General features: G+C 39.2%; 2 protein-coding genes across 3 annotated transcripts in view; one reads left to right on the top strand and one right to left on the bottom strand.

The window, feature by feature from the left end:
- flacc1 (flagellum associated containing coiled-coil domains 1) overlaps positions 1-2928 on the top strand; it is a 40301-nt gene extending 37373 nt beyond the window's left edge. Inside the window, exon 17 of the transcript XR_010000609.1 lies at positions 1245-2928. The gene's annotated coding sequence lies outside the window, so the exon portion shown is untranslated. The remainder of the gene's footprint in view (positions 1-1244) is intronic.
- Positions 2015-22910, bottom strand: casp10 (caspase 10). Of its 2 annotated transcripts, none has more exons than XM_008120528.3 (11): positions 22782-22910; positions 16310-16653; positions 15861-15960; positions 13667-13802; positions 12612-12694; positions 10660-10693; positions 9961-10035; positions 8092-8165; positions 6331-6442; positions 5090-5615; positions 2015-2794 (listed from the first exon to the last, which is right to left on the bottom strand). In XM_008120528.3, the coding sequence occupies exons 2-11, from the start codon at positions 16621-16623 to the stop codon at positions 2659-2661; spliced, it is 1590 nt and encodes a 529-aa protein (XP_008118735.2). In that variant the 5' UTR covers positions 16624-16653; positions 22782-22910; the 3' UTR covers positions 2015-2658. The 2 variants fall into 2 exon arrangements, with proteins under 2 accessions (XP_008118735.2, XP_008118736.2); XM_008120529.3 differs by having other exon boundaries at positions 9961-10032; positions 22782-22909.
- Between the last annotated feature and the right edge of the window lie 624 nt (positions 22911-23534).

Genomic DNA, 23534 nt, shown 5'->3' with positions numbered 1-23534 from the left:
CATGTTTTGTGTTTTGACCTACAAACAGTTAAGAAGGGCAAAGTCTACTTTGAGAAGAGAAAGACAATTAAAAATTTGGGAATAAAAAATATGCCTGTACGAAGTGTTAGTGTTCATGCTGGTGGATATCTGCTTCAACCTTTCTATCTCACCAGATAATTTTCCTCTGCTTTTATGATAGCAACCATAACAATTATTATTATCATTATGTCCATTTAAAAATCCACAACAATCACACAATATTATTATTAATTGTGTGTTTTATGCAAGGCCAGCTCAGGCCTCCAAATACTTAAAAAAAACTTTTTAAAAATTCAAATATATTGCTAAATTTTTACACAGCCTTTCATATATATGTATTTTTTTTGTTGTATCCAGATTATCGAATTCACTGTGTACTATTATAATACAAGCCAAAAATTATTTTTCATTAGATATAATTTTAGGTCATTATTATAGTTTTTTGCGCTGAATTCAGATCAGTGTTTATTTTTTCTCTATTATGTGTAGTTTTTGTGATGAGGCTAATTAAATAATGCATTTATGCACTGATATCAATAGAATCTAATGGATATCAGTGTGTAAACGCATTATTCAATTAGCCTCAGCACAGAAACTACATGCACTAGAGAAAAAATAAAGACAGATCTGAATTCAGTGCAAGACTATAAGACTGAATTATCTGATGAAAAATACTTGTTGTCTTGTATTACACGAATATGTGAAATGTGCAGACTTTACAGTAATCTGCTGTAATGTACCATTCGTTATATTTAACAAGGTTGACGTAATGGGGAAAAAAGACATATTTAAAATCAACATAAAAATTGATTTAAACTGCGACTCTCATTTCTGATGATTACAAAAAGTATGTTTTTGTTGGTTTGTGTAATATAACAGATTAACATTCTTAACTTGAAATCCCCATATTGGAATTTTCTCTTGCAGTAAGTTTTTGAAGGGTTCCCAATCTTTCTTGAATATTGAAGGATCTTTTGTCGGTAGATATCTTGTCAAAATGTCAATTTCAGTTATTTCTTCTACTTTTACAATCGTCTTCCATTTTTGGTATTTGTTCTAGTTTCCACATCTGCACATAAACCATTCTTGCTGCAGTTGTCATCAAAATGAAGTTTATCATATGTCTATAAAATGATCTGTTATGCCTAGTAAAATGCCTCTGTATTCAAGGGCATTTTTAATTTTATGGATCTCAAATGAAACATTTTTTTGCCTTCTTGCAGGACCATCACATATGAAAAAATGATCCCATTGCTAATTTACGTTTCCAGCAGGTATTTTCAACTGTGGCTGCATTTTGGCGATTTTTACATTGATAAAACATTTTGTAAAAGTTTTCCAACAGTGAATGATTTCTGATTTTTTAAAAATTTACTGTGACTTTCATAGCTCATCTTAAGGAATACTCCTCAGTTTGTTCAAGAAACTCCCCTTACTGCCAATCCCAGAATTCCACAGCTGCCACAGATGCTGTGGCAGCTAAACTGGAATCATGGTGCTATCAAAGGTTAAACCCTTGTGCCGGCTGAACTGCTGACCTGAAGGCTGACGTTAGAAGGAATGAGCTCCCGTCTGTAAGCCCTAGCTTCCCAAGAGGGGACATGAGAGAAGCCTCTCAGCAGGATGGTAACACATCCGGGTGTCCCTTGGGCAAGACTTTGTAGATGGCCGATTCTCTCACACCAGAAGCAACTTGCAATATGTTCTCAATTTGCTTCTGACATGATTATTTTAAAAGTATGAAAAGGCCCCAGAAATGACACAACTTGTCAACCCCCAGTATCTGATATGCCCAATATTAATGTGAGCAGCCCAAAGGTCCACAAGGAATTACGCTGACTCCCTGGACTAAGGTACGCAAAGGTCTGAGGTTTAGTTATTAGATAAGAGGTAGCACTGTACCTGAGAGAAAACAACGAACAAACTGTAAAATACAGTGATTCTATTATATTGTTTTCCAAAAGTAAAACACACGTCTGTTACATCTTAAATATTCCTATTGCTTTTTCCTTTGAAACAAAGTATTTATTGTGCCTCAAGGTAATCTTGACACCAATTGATATCTCTGTTACAGCAGTGACAAACGCATATCCATTTTCAGGTCTTTCTGGAAGCTCACAGGCAAGATGGGGAAAGCAATGCTCTTCGTCTGCTCAAAAGAGGTTAAAAGGCCCTAAGCCAGGCATCCTCAAACTCCGATCCTCCAACTGTTTGGGCCTCCAACTCCCAGAATCCCTGACCATTGAACAGCTGGCTTTGGCTTCTAGTAGTTGGAGACCTAAACAGCTAGAAAACTGGAGTTTGAGGATGCCTGCCCTAACCAGTATGAGAGAGGATGAGAAAAATTCAAAATAGTGGAATCTTCAAGCAAAGAGCGGTAAAACAAACAAACACAATTCATGGCTGCTATAGTCGGTGACAACCAAGATTTTTAAAAAATGGCTAAAACCTGAGTAGTTCCACTCTGGATAGTGGCTTGTCATCTTTTCTGTTGAATAGCGTTTTCCAAATGATCTGCTAGAGTCCTAAGTGAATGCATAAGGCCAGTCTTTCCCCCCAACAAAAATCAAACATCATGATCTCTCGAAAGCATTGTAATTCCAAATGCTCATTCTGTGACAAAAACTCTAGCATTTTTTAAGGGATGGGGAATATCAGTTTTTTCCTGAGGGTGTAAGCTGGTTGCGGCATCTGTTTCTTTTGCCCTTGAGCGTCTGCACGTCTGCTCACGTCAGCATTGACTTCTGTAAGGATGGACAATATGTCTTCGCCTCTGAAAGGAAACAACCGAAAGACAAACATGACTTCTAGCATAACTGCTATTCACTTACATTGGTATAATTTTGAGTTCATAGTAGCATTAAATGACAAACGAGCAAAATGTATTAAAGAGATATTGTGCTTGGAGTGGTCTTGGTAGTGGTGTCCAGTACTGGTCATTTACAAACAGAATGGAAAGTGCTTGCAGAATGGATTTCCTGCCAAGCCTAAGCAGCATCCCTGCACCCAAAAAGTGAGCACTTTTGCACTATGGACTTCAAACTTGCTTCCTCCATGGTATAGTCCTAATTGGATGGGGCAATTATACTTCAAACAGGCAGGAGCTTGTGAAGTCCTGGCAATGGGAGGTGGGGGTGGAGAACTAATATGCACACATTATTTCAAAGAGTGCCCTGTCCACTCAAGATTCATAGAGTTCTGCATTGCCTTCAGGCACTTTCAGACAGCACAGAAATGGTACGTGAAGGATAGGGTCCATCCCATTTGCTTTTGCGCATCCTCAGTTGACTATCAGTATACTTGTTCTTTTTGTCATGTAAGGAAGGACTTGAGAAACTGCAAGTCGCTTCTGGTGTGAGAGAATTGGCTGTCTGTAAGGATGTTGCCCAGAGGACTCCTGGATGTTTTGATGTTTTACCATCCTTGTGGGAGGCTGCTCTCATGTCCCCACATGGAGCTGGAGCTGATAGAGAGAGCTCATCTGCGCTCTCCTGGGTTTGGATTCAAACCGGCAACCTTCAGGTCAGCAACCCAACCTTCAAGTCATCAGTCCTGCTGGCACAAGGGTTTAACCCACTGCACCACTGGCTTGCTCTGTGTGGCTGATTCATTCCACTGGCAGGATTAACAGCCAACCCCTTTGCCACCTATTTGTCCAACCATATTTTTAAATCCCCATGTTCTAGTGATAACTACATATTTCTGCTTCAGATGCAGAACACAAGTGCTCAGGTAGGTATTGGGTCCTCTTTCCCCCCTAACATTGCCTTCTTCTAGACTGCTGGAACTCCTCCTATTTTCCAGGAATTCTCAGAGATTATTTCCAATGAATCTGACATTACTTCTTCCTGATCATTTAATGCCCTTGGAAGTAATTCATCTGATCCTGGAGACTTGAATTCATTTAGAGTAGTCAGATATTCCTGTACTGCTTCTTTATCTATTTAGTGTGGCATATCCCCTACTGCATCTTCGGCTCCATTCTCCACAAGTTGAATACTGTTAACTTTTTAATAATAATAACTTTATTTATACCCTGCCACCATCTCATTTCACAAAGCCTCCTGGTCAAAATCAGTAAAATATAGCAATAGCTGCTGGTATAAAACAACAATAATCTCAGTCATGTAAAGTGCTTGGTGAATCTATGGGTCCTCATGTGTATTCATTAAAGTTATCTAAATATGGTCAAAGGCTTGTCAAAAAAACCCATGTCTTTTGGGAGAAGACCGAGGCAAAGGCAGTTCTGCGTTTTCTCTGTCCTGTTTGCATTTTGCTATCACCTGTATGCAGTGACCTACCAGTTCCTTGTTCTTCCTTTTGCTACGGACATAGCACCAACAACAAACAGCACTTTTTATTGGGGTGTTGTGTGGTTTCTGGGCTGTATGACCATGTTCTAGCAGCATTTACTCCTGACATTTTGCCTTTTTTAACATTTAACTTCTCTAGCAAACTTGAGCTCATTCTGCACTTCAGCTTTTATGACTTTCTCTCTGCATATGCGGGCTACTCATTTGAATTGATTGTATACTACCCTAAAATCCTCATGGGATGGATAAAGGATATTAAATAAATAAGAAAAATCTGTAAATCAATCCATTAAAAACAGTAAGAGGAATCAAGAAGCATACTCGCAAAAATTCATTTTTGTGATAAGCTTTTGTTCTTCTTCTCCTGGTATGCCTCCAAATCTCCTTTATAGTATCCCTCACAAGCAAATTTTGAGCATATATGGATCGGCTGCAGTAGGAACTGTTAGTGTTATACTGACTGATGCCATCCTATTAGCAGGACAAACTCAGTGAATTTCATCTCTCATAAACCGGAAAATATTACTCCTAGCAATTTATGAACACACATATGGTTGGTGGTTCAAATCTGCGAGATGGGGTGAACTCCCGTCTGTCAGCCCTAGCTTCATGAGGAGACATGAGAGAAGCCATCTTTGAAGATGGCTGATTCTCTCACACTAGAAGCGACTTGAAGCTTCTGACACGATTTTAAAAAATATATAAAAACGTCGCACTTAAGAAATGCAAAGGCTGCGTCATATTGTAAGAATTACCTTGGCACCAAGGTCCGGAGCTTGTCACATAGAGCCTGAATGTACCATGTGCCCTGATGGACGTGCCGGAAAGAGAGGTAGCCATCCACAGTAGCCATGCCAAGCAGAAAGTCTGCTTCTTCGGGAATGCTCGAAATCATCTGCTGCAAAGGGAAAGACCCTGAAGATTGTGCGTCTTCTTTAAGGTGAATACCATATTCGTCATCTGTTTCCAGATAAACTGGTTGCTGTGTCTTTTCTCCTTGACATGCCTGGATGAAAAAGAGCTTGGGCTTTTTGGCTAGTTGGGGACATTGTTTGGCAGTGAAGTAGGACATGATAGTGCGGATTGGAATTAAATTTCCGTCGGTCCCATAAATCTTTCCAGATTCACCGTGAGACAGAATGCAGCATACTAGGCAGTCCATGTCTTTCCAGTTTTCAAAAGACTGCCACTGCTTCAAATGGTTTTCCATCTCTATTGAGGTTGTATCATTATACTTGATCACATCTAGCCCAAGCCATCTAAATACCGACTCCAGCTCCTCTGTTAAAAGAGAGGAAAGAAAATGAGAAATTACAGAAAATAATGGCAAAATACAACCAGACAAGTATCACAATTTAAAGAAAAATTCAAAATGTGTGTTTTCTAAAAGGTCCTGCTATTTTTCTGCACTCTGTTAGAATAAAATATTTGTGACAGAATTACAAAATAAAATGTGTACCAAGCCACGTTTCTGACAATCTGGCAGAACATTTTTTATATGTTTTGTAGCCCCCCTCCTGTTTATCTATTGGATTTTTATCCTACCTTCCCCCAAAACAGGGATTTATCTCTCTCATATTTGAATCTTTCCATCTCTCAACCTTCACATGATCAAGAGGAAAGTCTGAAGGCATGTTATTACCTTCTTCAGCTGAACAGACATACAATCCTTACCATTTGCAACAAAATGACTCTGAATGGGGATAAAAAAACAGCATGGCCTGACACACATCTATTGCAGAGCAAATTGTTCTTATTTCACTGTCATGTTACAACTTTCAGATCAGGTAAGCTTCCCATTCGGACAAAGCCAACAGAAATGTAAAACACCGATGCTAGACACATGGTTTCCATACGCTGAAACCATTGAAAACCTGCAGGTTAGCTATTATTTTTCTTGCTGTGAATGTGCAAAGCACTTTTCCGAATGATGTCCAAACAACAAAGAGGGACAAGATGCCCCAAGGTAAGCCTTCACAGCAAGGAAGGTACTTACCGGCATCTTTCTGGGATCCTCTTCGTTGGTTGAGGCCCCCTTCAAAATGTACATTATTAAAAATGAGGCAAGATCCCCTGTTCAGCCCGTCCATTTTGTAGCAAGTTGATGCCTGCAGAATGAGTAAGAAAACAGCGAGAAAATTAGAGGGATAGAGATTTTCATAACTTGAGCAATCAATTCCAGCCTGGAGGAACATTTAAATGTTTTAAATTCAAATTCTTAAATGTCATTACAAACATTTCTATTGCTTTTGTGCCATCGCTTACGATCCTTGGCCAAATGTCTTCTTTTGGCAAGAATGGCTTATTCCACACAATCTTCCTCCTCTCTGAGCATTTTCACACAGTGTAATTATAGCAGATTGACACAACTTTGACTCCCTTGGCTCTATCTGCTAGGATTTGCTGGAATTTGTAGTTTAACGAGGAACAAGGAATTTCCGAGCATTCTCTTGAATTATAAACTTTTGGCAGAGTTCTCCTCTAACTACTAATCCTAGGATTGCATAGGAAACAGCCATGAAGTTAAAGTGGTATCAATCTGCTATAAATGTGTAATGTGGCCAGACCTTTAGAGCTGCTTACTTGGGCAGCTGTGTGCCATGAATGAGTAGCAGTAATAACACACAAATAGATGTTATGGTTCTTTCTGGAACGTCAATGAACTGAGACTTCAGAGAAATCCATGTCATGAATGGAAATTTACAACAAGATGTTATGTACAGCCATCTGGTGTCATCAAGGCTGAGAGCGAAAAGGATGCCATAACAAATTGTTATTTAGATAGCAGAGCTGGGAACATAGTCTGGATCTATATTGCCCTATATTCCCAGGTTCTGAGACCAGATTATCTGGTTTGAATTGGATTATATGAGTCTCCACTGTCAGATAGTCCGGGTAAGGATAATCTGGGTTCAGATCCTGGGATTTAGGGCAGTGCAGATCCAGCCTTAGAGCCTTGGGATCACTGTAAACAAAGGAACTGGAATAAGAGGGAGTGGTGATGTTGCTGGGGGATCTAGCCATGCTTCTTGCACCAAATGCTCAGAAGTGACTTCATCAGTCTAAACTGTAATGATCTGTAAATAAAGAAATCTATTTCAAGCTCTGGCTCTGAGTAGGTTTCACCCTAGAGATCTGCAGACAGCTGAGCAGCATTGTCCTATGCCATTCACATCATGACCAACCTTCATCGCCATGTCTGAGGGATCAACTTGGCGAACAGCACCTTTCTAGCTACCTCTAGCAATACAAAGCCAGGGCTCAGGATTTGTACATGCAACCGTAGACTCATTATGTTGGTAATAAAAAAACCTATTTATAGACCGCATTCTCTCCTCGAGGGGACCCAGAGTGGTTTACACACCAACAAAAAGGGCAAACATTAAATGCCCTATGCAAATACAAACATCTCAAAATACACAATAATAACCATAACCTTGTGACAAAAGAAAAATTAACATCAAAACGGAAAACAGAATATGAATAGTCAAACATAATTATACTAATAACATAATTAACAATTAAGACATAAACTCTGAGAGAAAAATTACAATACATAAAAATGGCTATTGTGGTAGATATGATTTATACAGCCAAAAATCAAGGAGGTGAATAGCATGGAGTTAAAAGGAGATATTTGAACATTTAAGAATTAGGTAAAATAAAGCTTACTAAACTAAGCATAATTTACTTTAGGCAAGGCAAATGACTAGCTGCTTATATCTGGATATTAATTGAAGTATAGAAGATGCCAAACCTCAGAGGCACATTTTGATTTCTCATTTCCTATTGGCTGCTCTGATGGGCCTGAGGTGATTCCTGCTTTGACATCTAGAAAGCAATGACAAACAAATGGGCACTTTACAAATCATGATTTGTATGGTCTGAGTGTACATTTCACAACTTACATTTTATTAGAATATCACCATCATTTTTAGGCAGTAACAACAGTTGTAATGTCATAAAATGGTAAAATCAATCACTGGGTATCTTTCTTTCCTCATACAGACACCCTTCAAGAATAAAGACGACGAAACAACAAATGTTTTCATTACTGAAAACCCTTGTGCCGGCTGGACTGCTGAACTGAAGGTTGGGTTGCTGACCTTTTAGTTTGGCGTTTCAAATCCGCAAGACTGGATGAACTTCTGTCTGTCAACTCTAGCTTGCAGGGAAATGAGAGAAGCCTCCCAGCAGGATAAGAGCACATCTGGGCATCCCCTGGGCAACGTCTCTGTAGATGGCCAATTCTCTTATACCAGAAGTGACTTGCAGTAAGTTCTCAAGTTGCTTCTGACATGACAAAAAAAATTACTGACTGGCAAGCACTGTGCTTATTGAATGGCAAAGGGTTTTTTTGCCAAAAATAACTTGAGCAAAGAAACTGCAATAGCCATGACAGGAACAGATGCGAAAATGAAATTTTAAAAAAGCAAAATAAGATCTTGACTTGAGACATTTCTGACATGAGAAATCCAAATCAATCTAATGTGAAAAACCATAATTGCAAGGAGAGTAAGGCCTTTTTTAAAGCCAAAAGAAGATAGCAGAATGTGATTGAGATGGCAAAATATTCTGCTTCCTCATTTTTTTAAAGTTCACATATTCTGACTAAAATATAAAAATAATTCTGCCACATTCCCCCTCATGCCCAGCATAGTATGACCTGTAACCCTGAGATCAGAATTCGTGGTTTCATTTATCCAGGACGAACTAAACATTTCTATTCTAGGCATTTTCCAGGTTCTCCAGTATAATTCTATAGTAGTATTCTTGGGCTGGAAATATTTTATTTTAATAAGGTTTGCTCTTATCCTTTTTTGCATATCCATGTGAAGTCCAACCCACATTCCTCACAGATGTAGACACCGTACCAGATAAATAATACTATGTAACACAATTTTTGTTCCTGGGTTATAAATGTCATTTCCTAATTGGTTCTGCCAGAAAAGCATGAAAAAGGTGTATTAAACTGTAATAACTTTGTTTTTGTGGAACATCCTGCAGCACATTTTGTTATAGCTTTTTGATGACTATCCCATTGAGTCTCAACCAATTCAACATAGTTTGTGGCAGCTACAAAAACAACGTTTCTGGAGTATAACAATTACTTTCAAAGTAAGGGCTGTAATATTAAACAGGAATAACAGTTTCAAACCAGGAACAGAATCAAGTAGGCTAGGGATACATTTGCAGAATTAAAACTACTGCTTTTGAATTATTTTAATTCTATAGACCTTCGGGTGAGAAGGGTGGCATATAAATGATGGAAATAAATAAATAAAAATATGCTATTTTTGCATATGTTAGCTATATGTTTATATATATGTGTTTTAGCTTGTAAGATACCCAAGATCCAGTTTTGAAAAGGCAGCATTAAATAAAATGACAGAGACAATTATGAAACCACAAAAGGTGCACATATGCATCACTCCATTGCTGTTTTGCAATGTCTCATTGGCTCATGTCCTTAGAAAATAACTTAGTATTTTGCCAAAATTATTATTTCTCACAAAGCAGAATACTTGAGAAACATACCTCTCTTTCCTCATTCTCACACATCCTGGCAACTAAACATCATACAATAATAAAAGCCAGCACCCAAAATAAAAATCTTATAACGGACCTTGATTTGCAGGCAGAGAAGAGAAAATTTCACCGTGTTCTCTCAGGCTCCCAAATTCTTCAGAGTAAGAATCTACTTAGAAAAAAAAATGAGCACATGTTGTCATATAATTGTTGAATTTTACAGTCCTTCTTGATAGTAAACCTTAAACGAAACACTGGCATATTTGCATATTGTGGCCAGGAGGATTCAAACCTGCATGGGGATAACAAGGATAAGAGAAAGATGTTCCCAATTTGTCTGCAATGTTTTTACCCCTCTGAAGGTGGCATCCAGACCTTCCCAAGAAATTGCCGGCAGCAGGGTGTGTGTGTGTGTCCAAATTAAAAACACAGAACTATAGGGAATTTTTTGGAATGTATTTCTTTTTCAGGTTGCAGGACAATTTGTCCCAGGATGTCTAAAGAGAGAGATCTTACTAGTCTGTGTGTGCAAACAGCCAATGGTAAATGAATCGGTGCTTATTAGTACACATGCTTATTCTGCTGACATTGCTTTTCATATGACTGCTAATGACAAAATACACACTAATGATAGGTGGTCCACAGAGATGAAGTATACCACTACTGTGCTCTGCTTAGGTATCCCTTTAAGACAGTTTATGACCCTGGGAGCAAGCCACAAGTATGTTGACCAAAATATGCATCTAAATGGGAAAATTAGGGAGACCAGCTCACTGTTTACAACAACAAAACTTACCAGGTTTTTTAACTGGATACAGGAAAGGATGTTCCTGTTTGGAAAAAGAAAAACAGACAGATATCTTAGCACTGTAATCTTATACATGCCTACTCAGAAGTATATCCCACTGATTTCAACTAGACCTATTCCCAATTAAGTGTATACAGGAATGCAGACTAAAGCAGTTTAAGACTTGGTTTGTAAATATTCTATGCAAAGCTTTGGCCAAAAAAGTAAGACCGTCAACATGAATATCAGATCACAGAATCTATACAGGACCCCCATACAGGACAAGTACCTGCAATTTCATTTTCCACCTCCAAGAAAATATGTCTTCTCTAAGCATTTTGTAGGTTCTCAATCATAACTCCATGGTATACTGGAAACAAAGTCCTTCATTTCAGTAGTTTAGTATTATCTACATTTCTGCATATCCATGTGTAGCCTAGAAATTGATTCCCTGCAGACCTGGGGGTCGCACCATATAGCACATGTAGACCAGTGCTCCCAACTTTCTATTTCACTTCCATCTCTCTCGCCACCACAATATTACTCTTAATCTATTGACTGCACAGGAATGCTTCTATCTCTCATAATTGGAAGTTCATATTTTAAATATTTTTATATAATGATTCTGAAAAATTGCATCCCTGTACCTTCACATATCTTAATAAAATAATTACAGCTTCCTGAAAGTGAAAGTTGGATGGATCAGGTTGTATGCATGAACATCTTGCAACAAGTTCATCATGCAGCTGAGTTTAGCTTCTCCAGAAACAAAACCAGCTCATAACATTTTAAAGAATTTAAAACATTTCAAACCAATTCATAACAAGAACAGACAAGGCAGCTCAAAGAAGGGCCAAAGAGTAAAATCACTGCCCAGGAGAGCAATGTTTTATATTTGTTAGGATCAGAGACTCTTACATTTGAACAAAGAAAATATATTATGCATACAACTCTGTTTTTCTTCAGAGTTCCTCTCAAAAAAGGTGATTGGAAGTTATGTCACGCCTAACAAAACTAAAAATCTCTGAGATGTTTTGGAGGGCTTTCTATGTAGTTTTCACACAAAAAGCTGTGGACAAGTCTACATAGGGACCACAAAACGCAGCATTGCCCAAACACTAGTCAAAGAACATCAAAGGCACTGCAGACTACCTCAACCAGAGAAATCAGCCATAGCAGAGCACTTGAACCAACCTGGACACAGTATATTATTTGAGAACACAGAAATGCTTGACCATTCCAACAACTATCACGTCAGACCACACAGAGAAGCCATTAAAATCCACAAGCATGTGGACAATTTCAACAGAAAGGAGGAAACCATGAAAATGAACAAAATCTGGCTACCAGTATTAAAAAAACTCAAAAATCAGGACAGTAAATAAAGAGGAACACTCTAAAAACAGAGGAGTTCCAGACATGAATCAATCAGTAGCAGGTAACGACTCTGAACAAAGGATTCCCCCAGGCAGGAAGAAGCCAGGAGATGAAGCTATTCAATGTTAATGAAGATGATTAATTACATTCATACTTGCCTTCAACTGACAAGAGTTCTTCTCCCACCCTAGACCTGCCACAGATACATAAACTTTCTTTTCTTAAGTTTTCCCGTATACCTCACAACCTCTGAGGACGCCTGCCAAAGATGTGGGCAAAACGTCAGGAGAGAATACTTCTGGAATATGGCCATGCAACCAAACACACAACAACCCTGCAATCCACTAGATGAAGGACAGTTTACAAACAAATAAATCAACTTGCTCTGAATTCTATTATATATACAACCTTTTTCCATAGATCACGTTCAGAAGCATGGCTGAACACACCCTTAAATACAAACTATGTCACATCTGACGGTTTGTGGATTGACACCAGTACACAGTCTACCACAGTGAAATTGGATAAGAATATTAAACAGAGATTACAAACAACAAAAACTAAGCTGTTTCCTTATAGCATACCCAGAGTGAAACATTTCCAAAAGATGCGTCTTGAAATCCAGGAAGAGAAGAGTTTTCAATACCTTTGCTTTCTTTATCAGATGCTGTGGATTACAAGAGAACAAACAAAAAATGAGGTTTGAAAAATAGTTTAAGCAATGGGATAGAATAACTGCTCTAAGTCAGAAACATACAGAGGATCACAGATTCCCTATCTCTGATATAAATAATGGAGGTTGCCAATCTGTATATAGATCCCCATTGTTTCTGCTTTATCTAAAAAAGAACTGACAGAAACTTTTTCACTAAGCTCAACTACAGGTGAGCAGGAATTTTAGTCCAGTTCTTCCTTCCTGCATTTCACATCTAATCCATGAGAAGCTCTTAACTTATAATCTCCAGTGCCAAAACTAGGAAGACATCCAAGTTTTCTCAGGGCTGAATCAGGAGTGTCTCTGTGTTTGTTAAACGCATACAGTACTTGCATGATCAGTTACACAACAGTGTAGAAGATTAACTTTTGTATAGTAAAAAACACCACACTGGGATGGGCACAGCGGAGAAAGCAAAACCTATTACACTGTATCTATCTTCTGCTGCTCTAACGTGCTTTTTCCAAGCCTGCTTATAAATATTAGAAGTGAGTCCAGAAGGACAAAAGAGGAAGGAGCTGAGCAGGGAGGATGATTGAGGAACTCTGGGGTCTCTCATACACAGTCGCCGTAAGTCAAAACTGACTGGATAGTATTTAACAACAAATCAGAACAGAGTGAGGTAAGGCAAGAGACAGGGGAGATGTCACTCCTCTTAATATAAAAACTTAACTCTCTTCAGCTGCTTTATAGCCAAACGACTCAGCATGTACTTAGTAAACAGAAGTTACACACAGCCACCGTTGTTTTTAGGCAGGGGTCCTCAGCTTTTGATCTTCCATTTTCTACCATAAGTCTCTATCACAATCAATGACAAAGGATTCTGGGAGATGGTCCAAAACGCCTGGAGGACCAAAGACTGAAAACGAATGCTTTAAAAACTATTTCCATTCCAATGAAAGTGGTGTACTCAGAATTAGCTACCTGATCTTTCTTTGAATTTGTCCACTTTATTCCGTAGTTCAGGTGACACTTTGTTACAGATTTTTTCCAATATTGCCAGTTTGTCTTCTGCCAAAAGGTCTTGTTTCTCTAGGGAAGTCAGCAATTCTAGACCAGACTGAGAGAGAAAGTAAATGTAAGGGGTATGTCTTTGCTTACATCTCCATCCACATCTGAGTCACCTTATCTATGGCAACATTTATCAATAGCCCAAAGCCCTCATATGCTTTCTCTGTGCTTCAGATGACAGGAGTGATAAAATAATGGGCATCAGTCCTGGTTCTCTAAACCATTATTAGACTGGTGGGATGTGCATTTCTTCATACTTGCTCTAAAACTCTCTGCATGGAAATCCACCAAGCCTTCGTCTGGGTATAAAAGTAAAGGTTTCCCCTTGACATTAAGTCTAGCAGAGTCCAACTCGGAGGGGGGGGGGGTTGCCGGTGTCCGTAGATGCGTTCTAGGTCATGTGGCTGCCATGATTGCATGAAGCGCTATTACCTTCCTGCCGAAGTGGTATATAGTGATCTACTCACATTTGCATGTTTTCGAACTACCAGGTTGGCAGAAGCTGGGGCTAACAATGGGAGCTCACCCTGTTCCGTGGATTCAAACCTCTGACCTTCCAATCAGCAAATTCTGCAGCTCAGCGGTTTAACCCGTTGTGCCACTTATCTGCATCTGGATATGTTTTGACAAATGCTCAGTTTCATCTGGCATTTTAGATTATATCTTAATAATCCATAGTGGTCATTAGAGCAGGGTTTTGCACTCTGCACGACAGTCTCAAAATCATATGACACTATGCACATTTGACAGCTTTATTATTGTTACAGAGTGTTTTCTTCTTGAGAGTGGCTTGGTGGGTGGGATTAGTTTTTAAAGGCTGAGTTTTTAAAAAAAATAAAATACTCTGATATAAATACCTTGAAACAAATGTTTCTGAAAGATTTAAGAATAGGCCTGCACAACACATGGCCCACCAAGGGTTTGCCTATGGCCCACAGGCAGGACTGGGCATCCTGTGTGCCACTTGGCCCTTTTGTTGCCTGTATTCCTGGTTGGGAAGGAGGACGAATGGCCCACATAAGTTTTTCTTTAATACTGGGCCTTTATACAAGGGCTAAGTTGTGCAGGCCTGTTTCCAGCACTTGAACTAAGTCTAAGGCCAAAACAGCTCATATTTTGAATGTTTTTATACACAGTATATTTAGGAAGCTTTTCAATATATTTTATATATGCACAGATACATTTGATATAACATAGTTTAGACAGCCGGTAGGCTGTCAGGAATTGTGGGAATTGGAGTTCAAAACACCTGGAGGGCCAGAGTTTGCCCATGCATGGGCTAGATGCACAAGATCTCTGAAAAAATGGGGGGGATCATTTTTTCTTCCTGTCAAACATGCCTTTCTTTAGTCATCCTATTATGTAGAGGTGTACTAAGATAGTACAAGTATACTAATCTGCAATTATCCATCTACTCTTTTAGTTGTTTTTTTAAAAAAAATAAATACTGGTGACAAATTCAAAATTAAAATTTCAAACCTAAGCCCACATGTCCTGTTTGTTGGTCTTTGCCACCTCCTACCAACCAGTTTGTGACACCCCAAATCCTTCCCCAGTTCCAAAGTGAAGTCAGCTTTTGGGGGCGGCCACATGAAACAACTCTGAAAATCATTCCGATCTTCAACCAGAATGTTGGATAAAAATAAAATCTTTTTAAAATGCTTTACGTTCTAAAGAACTGGTTGAGATGCAAATCATCATAAACATTGTATGTCCGGATAACATCAAAAATAAAATATGAAGATGGGCCTGCACATGGCCTGAAGATTATTTGATGATTTGATTAATATATTCTCTAAAGAATCTCTACGTTCTCCAGTACAACTCCATGGTCAGCCATTGAGTTTTACTGTGGGCCTTAGTGATTTGTAATGAGGACACTTATCTAAGTATTTGTAGGTCCTCCTGTGTGATTCTATGGCCCAATTGCAGTGGAGGATCTAGAGAGGTATTTTTTATTCACACTTTTTTCACATTTGTAGAGATCATATACTTCTAACTCCAGCAAAATGTGGAGGGCTGGCTGTACAATCAAAACCTCTTGGGTGTTTTTGCTAGCCTGGTACTATGAATTTTTTAAAAATTGTAGTTGTTGTACTTCACTCACTGCGATGGATTGCTTCTTTGGAAGGTGTTCCCTGAGAAGGAACATGGCTGTCTTCACATTTTCCTCAGTGAATCCCTCAGATATTTCATATAGCATCTGTCTGTGTGAAAAGTCAGGTAAAATGAGGTCACTATCATTGTACAAGTGTGATATATCTCAAGCTTTTGGCATCCCGCTCATCACCACAGGATTGGGCTAGAAACTCTGATGTAATTTATTCAAACTCATTGTCCAATATTTTCTCTGGTAGAGGTGCGCAGCCATAGTTTGAACTATATCTCCCACAGCCTTTAAGCATTAGTTACACCAACTCACTCTAATAGGAGTTGTAGATCAAAACATTAAAAGAGCCAATCATTTCCCATCTGAATAAAATAGCAAAAATGATTAAAATCCAGAGTATCAATTCATGCTGTGCAAACAAGAATTACCAGGTCCAGAAGACTCACCGGTACTCGGAGACATTTCTTATGTGAAACAGGTTGTGTTCAACTTTTTGCTGGGTGTATCCAATTTTCTGAAGCAGGAAGTGGCACTTAATCCTGTAGAGAAGTTCTGCTACGATGAAAGTGTCCTCCTTACTTAAAAGGTTCCTATTTATGAGCAGTTGGAAAATATCTTGTGCTGTTTCTACTCCTTCTAGATGCTTTGTGGAGATAAAGTCACTGCAAAGAAATTTCATAGCATCCACATCTTCCTTCCCAAGGTTCTCATCAATGGCCAGAAGTATCTGGCGAAATTTTATACCATCATCGTCGTCCATGATGGGTGATATTCTTAGGAGCTAAGATTCCTAGAAACAGAAAGAGAGAGAAAAAAATCACTAAAAATAATAAGCATATGTGTTTTTTTTGTTGTTGTTACTAGCCATCCTGCTGTGAGCAAGCGTGTTATAATGTTTTGAGGGTTGGACTATGAGCAGGGTTGAGTCTTCATTCGGCCATAAAAACCCACTAAGAGACCACAACCAAGCTTTTCACTCAAATCACTCTTATCTCAAAGCTAATTTCCCATTGAAATGCTATTAATCCGTTCCAGCCCCCCGAAACCCCCTCCCAATTTTGTTTGTTATGTGTTTTTAAATAAGAACATGTACTTTATAAATAACTAATAATGTATGCACATTCACATGGAACAATAAAAAAGAAAGATCAACCTTAAAATGATACAAGCACAAAATTGTGGCAAGGAAGCACAAAACACAAAGGGAAAAGGCAGAAGTATCATTTTCTTCATACTGGACTCATTCTAGCCTCCCTCCCTCCCTTGTTCTCCCTCTCTCTTTCTCTTCATGAAACCAAACAGATCAACAATAAAAATCACAAAACCAACAAACCCAAAATTCCTCAAAGCGGAGAAGAGCAAAGCAAACAGCAATCTCCCAAAGCAGAGAAGAGCAAAATGGTCACCAATCTCCCAAAGTGGGCAAGAGAACAAGGCATGGAGGCTGCTCCTTTGAAGTCTTAAAGCCCTGTACTCTGGCACTAGGGCTCTCTCTGGCACTAGCTCTTAACTCAAAACACTGCTCATATGTCAAAATGAAACCCAGGCCAAGTGACAGCTCTTAACTTAAAATGCTCTTAAGTTGGCATGCTCTTAAATCAAGGTTCCACTGTCTATAGAACTGCAGAAATGCTTTGGATGGATACTGACTAGCTTAAGAGGTAAGTATTTCATAGGTGGCATAATCAGAAATAGCTCTTGATGACTAATCTTGATTGTGGTTGCTGACGATGAAGTTTCTCATTCTTGTTTTCTTTCCTTCTCACAGCTGTAACCATCCTGAAAAAAGGTCAAATTTAACTCATTTCTCCTTTCTGCTCATGCATGTTGGTACTGTGTGCCTTCAAGCTGTCTCCAACTAATGGTGAACCTAAGAGAAACCTATCATGAAGTTTTCTTGGCAAGATTTGAGCAGATGTGGGTTGCCTTTGCTCTTCGCTGAGAGTGTGACTCGCCCAAGGCCATCTAGTGGGTTTCCATGAATGAGGAAGAGTTTGAACCTAGTCTCCAGAGTCACAGTGCAATGCTCAAACCACCAGACCATGCTGGCTCATGTATATCGCTCTGAATTGTAGTATAATGTTAATAAAAGAAATTAAATAAACATTATGAGAAAAGTAGCTGTGACACAAAATAAATCTAGTAAGAAACAAAGAATTAAGTTTCATGGTGGAAACAAATACAAAGAACTGGTACTAATTTTGGAAATGCAGTATTTTTTGTCACAAGAACGAACTTTGATAAGGAAATGTAATCAGACCTTTAATACTGCCAACAAAGTATTATACAGGGTTTGGGAACAGTGGCTCATCAAATATTTTTTCATATATTTCCTTTTAAAAATGTGTAAATCTAACCTCCTATTACTTTACAATTGAATATAGCATTTTTACACTTAATTTTTGCAATTAGGCTTCCCTTCTCCACTTCGCATTGTGCATGAGACAGAACATCTTAAAAATATTCCCAAAGTCTTTGTTTCAGGAGCCATGACCATTTGTGAAGTGTCAAATCTGGAAATAATGCTGTTTTTTTTTCAGTGTTATTTTTTCTGCTCAACTTTTCCCATCCACGTCCCTAAAGAAAACCAATAGTGGTAAGTCAACAGGTGACTTGAAGGCACATACCAAATGAAAGGCCCATGGCTAGTATATTTAATTGATGTCTGACCGTTATCAGGGAAATTAATCGATTTTTACAAGGTGAAATAAACATTGATTTGATAAGTAGTATGCTTATTCATATTTGAGGATCAAATTTTCTTCTTTTTGCATAAGAAAACCCCTAAACCAAGCCAGTTATCATGTGTTTTTTAAAAAAAATTAGCCACTAAACAGTTAAAGAGCTCAACATTGAAAATCAGAAAATGCATTAAACATCACTCCATGGTATATAAGAATATGGGAATTAGCTCTTAGAAAAAGTTAATTTAAAGAGTAAAGGAACTGAATTGATGTAAATAATTTCATGGGAACTTGGTTCACTTCTCAATCAATGAACAGAGACAAGAAGGAACATGGAGTTGCAATTTGAGCATTGAGCTGTGATTCTGGAGACAGGGTTTAAATGCCCCACTCAGCTATGAAAACCCACTGGGTATCTTTGGGCAAGTCACACTCTCTCAGATCCAGGAAACCTTACTAGTGTTGGCATAAGTCAGAAATGTCTTGAAGGCACACGCCAATGCCAATGGAGGACCTGCCTGAAAGAGAAGGCAGGGTCTGCTTGTTTCAGCATCCCATTTACCTCTAGAATTTGTAAACATTGCAGATCCCTGAAGAATGGGGAATACACTTGTTAAATAATCCACCTCAAGATGGGCTTGACTATTCCGCAATGCCTGTGTCAGCAAAGGGCAAAGACTATAGAAAGTGTTATATGAGATACATTCCCAATGCTGAAGCCGTAAAAGTAAAGTCAGGAAAGTGAAGCACCACTAGATATGGCCGTGAAAAGATTGGCAGGATTGTTATATCAGGCTTTTTGTATTATTATTAGTCATAATTACAGGCTATTTCATCAGCAAAGGGCAAATGTAAAATCAGAAAGCGACAGGCTGGATAGAAATTGATAAAATGTAGGTGTTTAAAAAGTATGAATGATACTGGGGGGAAATTAATATTGTGCATACAAACTTTTCTTAAATAATAATTAGATTATTTAAAATCAATGTAATGTTGACTTAAGCAGTTGGTTTGGTAGCAACTTGATTTAGGTTTCGAGGTGTTCCTTCACCAAATTCCCTTAGTTAAGAAGTGGATATTAAAGGCTTTTTTCATACAATTTATGAAATGAGTAAAGTTTATAATTTAACTAACACTATTGTAAAGCATTCATAAAATGTGCTGTATATAATCTGGCCTCCAGAGTTAATGTGCATCATTCCATGTATGAGCATTAGTCTTCCCCCATCAGAGGTAATGTTTAAGCCTACCGCTAGAGTTACAATATCAACACTGCCGTCTTGATAGTATTTACTTAGAAATAAGTCCTTTTGAACTTCCTAGAACTTTCTTTTTAATAAGCACAGCAGAACTGAGCCTTTCAGGAAACAAAGGCCCCCTTCTTTCCATATAATTCAGACTGTCAAAACAGATGATCCAGATTATATGATTTGAACTGGATTATATGAGTCTACACTGTCATATAACTTAATCTGGTTTTTATATGGTAGTGTAGAAGGGGTCAAAGACATGATCTAAAGAGCTTTGAAGTATATATATCCATTGCTTGCTACAAGGGCTCACAAAATCAAAAATTCTGCAAAGTGTAGCTCTTTCATTAAAAAGAGCTAGTAAGATGTTCTCTTCCCTTGATTAATTTGACCTCTCCCTTTTGCTCAATACTAACTTTTAAAATATAAAATTGCCCCTGGAGACTGAAGACGGGCCAACCCTGTCTCTCAGAGGCAATGCTTCCTCCAAGATGATGCCTGGGCCTATTCAGGCCCACAATAATCTAAAACTAATGTGAAAGAACCAACAAAAGCTGTTGGTGGCTCTCAAAAGGCTCACTACTTTTTATCTGGTACAAACTCTCCTGGGCCTCTTCCACAAAGCTGAATAAAATCCCACAATATCTGCCTTGTATATATGCAGTGTGGATTCAGATAACCCAGTTCAAAGCAGATATTGTGGGATTTCCTGCTATGATATTCTGGGTTATAGGGCTGTGTGGAAGGGCCCTTGGCTCATTATAAACAAAATGAAGCTTCCTGGCCTTCAGGGCGCTTCAAAGTGCAAGGCTGTTTCTGCTTAAACAAACATGGCCGTCCCTTGGAAGCTGTTATAGAACAGTAATGTAAAACTCAGCTCCAATTCAGATGCAGGTCTACTCCATTCAATTCACACTAAGGGCCCCTCCACACAGCCATATAACCCAGAATATCAAGGCAGAAAATCCCACAAAATCTGCTTTGAACTGGGTTATCTGAGTCCACACTGCCATATATTCCAGCTCAAAGCAGACAATGTGGGATTTTCTGCCTTGATATTCTGGGTTATATGGCTGTGTAGAAGGGTCCCAGGAAGGAAGGCCTGCTGTATAATGTTACAACAAAGGCTATTAACACAAGGAACCCTGAGGGCCCTTCCAGACAGGCCCTACATCCCAGGATCTGACCCCAGGTTTCTTGCTTTGAACTGGATTATATCAGTCCGCACTGATAGATAATCTGGGATAAACAGAAAACCTAGGTTGCTGAGAATTTTCCGGGCTGTATGGCCATATTCCAGAAGCATTATCTCCTGATACTTCACCCACATCTATGGCAAGCATCCTCAGAGATTGTGAGGTCTGTTGGAAACTAGGCAAAGGAAGGTTTATATATCTGTGGAATAATGTCCAGGGTGGGAGAAAGAATTCTTGTCTGTTTCAGGCAGGTGTGAATATTGCAATTAGCCAGCTTGATTAGCATTAAATGGCCTTGCAGCTTCAATGCCTGGCTGCTTCTTGCCCGGGGGAAATCTTGTGTTGAGAGTTGTTAGCTAGCCCTGATTGTTTCCTGTCTGGAATTCCCCTGTTTTCAGAATTTTGCTCTTTATTAACTGTCCCGATTTTAGTTTTTTTTAAAAAAATACTGGTAGCCAGATTTTGTTCATTTTCATGGTTTCCCGCTATCTGTTGAAATTGTCCACATGCTTGTGGATTTCAGTGGCTTCCCTGGGATTAGATCCTGGGATATCAGGCATGTCTGTTGGCCTTTCCACACAGCCCTATAACCCAGAATATCAAGGCAGAAAATCCCACAATATCTGCTTTGAATTGGGTTATCTGAGTCCATACTGCCATATATCTATCAGTTCAGAACAGATAATCTGGAATTTTATTCAGCTGCGTGGAAGGGGCCTCAAAGGGCCCTATGGAACACGATTTTTTGTTCCTGGGTTATCAATGTCATTTCCTAATTGGTTCTATCATAAAAACATGGGGAAAGTTTATTAAACTGCCGAAACCTTGTTTTGGCAGGACACTCTGCAGCACATTTTTCTCTGGTTTTTCAATCCAGCCTCAACCAATTCAACCTAGTTTGTGGCAGCCTCAAAAAAAAAGTTTCTGGAGTAGAACAGCTACTTTCAAAGTACAGTAGAGTCTCACTTATCCAAGGTTCTGGATTATCCAACGCATTTTTGTAGTCAATGTTTTCAATACATCATGATATTTTGGTGCTAAATTCGTAAATACAGCAATTACTACATAGCATTACTGTGTATTGAACTACTTTTTCTGTCAAATTTGTTGTATAACATGATGTTTTGGTGCTTAATTTGTAAAATCATAACCTCATTTAATGTTTAATAGGCTTCTCCTTAATCCCTCCTTATTATCCAACATATTCGCTTATCCAATATTCTGCCGGCCCGTTCACGTTGGATAAGTGAGACTCTACTGTAGCTAATATCACACAATTAAACAGGAAATAACTTTTAAATGTTATCATCCTGAGCAGTAAAAGCTTTAGAGCCTTACAACTTGGGGTCCTTCCAGGCAAGCCCTCTATCCCAGGATCTGATCCCAGGTTTTCTGTTTATCCCAGATTATCTGGTAGTGCAAATTTATATAATCCAGTTTAAAGCAGAAAACCTGGGATCAGATCCTGGGATAGAGGGCCATCTAGAAGGACCCTTGTTTAGTTACTTTCGCTTTGAGAAAATGGGTTTCGTTTTCGCTGGGAATAGGGTGGGCTTCCTAGGAGTGGCAGGCAGGGAGAGCCTACCTTCTCTGAAAACGACCAGTGCTGGAACTATCTACACAGCAAAGTTAATGTAGTTTAACTATGGGGGTCCTGGGAGCTGTAGTTGGGCGATTCCACAGCATGGAGCCGACGCCTGCCCACGGTCAAGCTTCCTTTCCGATCCCACCCGAAAGGAGCCCACCCCTCACGGCTAAAAGAAAGAAAGAAAGAAAGCGCAGGCCAACCTGATGCGAGAAGGCGCCTTTGAAATGCAACATCCAAAGAAATAAAGGATCCCGATCTCGCTCGCTCTCTCTCTCTCTCTCTCTCTCTCCCGGCTACTTCCGACTTTTTTTGAATTTCCTGGTCTGAGGCAAAGTCCCGCCCAGCACTTTCCGGGGAGACAAGAGAAGCTACTTCTAGTAAAGGCTGAGCAGCTGCGAAAGGGCGGGAAATAAGGTTTCCAACATTTATCTATCGTGTCAAAGGCGAACCGAAGGTACAAGTTGCAATGAATTTGAAAACACAAAGTTTAAAACAAAATCAAAACAACAACTTGGCACTTCTCCTGATTAAAGTAAAGGTAAAGGTTTCCCCTGACGTTAAGTCCAGTCGTGACCGACTCTGGGGGTTGGTGCTTATCTCCATGTCTAAGCCGAAGAGCCGGCGTTGTCCTTAGACACCTCCAAGGTCATGTGGCCGGCATGACTGCATGGAGCGCCGTTACCTCTCCGCCGGAGCGGTACCCATTGATCTACTCACATTGGCATGTTTTCGAACTGCTAGGTTGGCAGGAGCTGGAGCTAACAGCGGGCGCTCACTCCGCTCCCCGGATTTAAACCTGGGACCTTTCGGTCTGCAAGTTCAGCAGCTCAGTGCTTTAACGCACTTCACCATGATTACTTGACATTAATTCAGGGCTCCTCCCAATCCATTGTGACCTTAAATGAATCTGCTGCACCTTATTTATGAATTTGCAACTCATAATGTGCACTTTG

Source organism: Anolis carolinensis, chromosome 1, assembly GCF_035594765.1.
Source record: "Anolis carolinensis isolate JA03-04 chromosome 1, rAnoCar3.1.pri, whole genome shotgun sequence".
In the NCBI taxonomy this organism is placed as follows: domain Eukaryota; kingdom Metazoa; phylum Chordata; class Lepidosauria; order Squamata; family Dactyloidae; genus Anolis; species Anolis carolinensis.
Note: the sequence above shows the minus strand (reverse complement) of the source record. Positions and strands in the feature narration are given on the sequence as shown.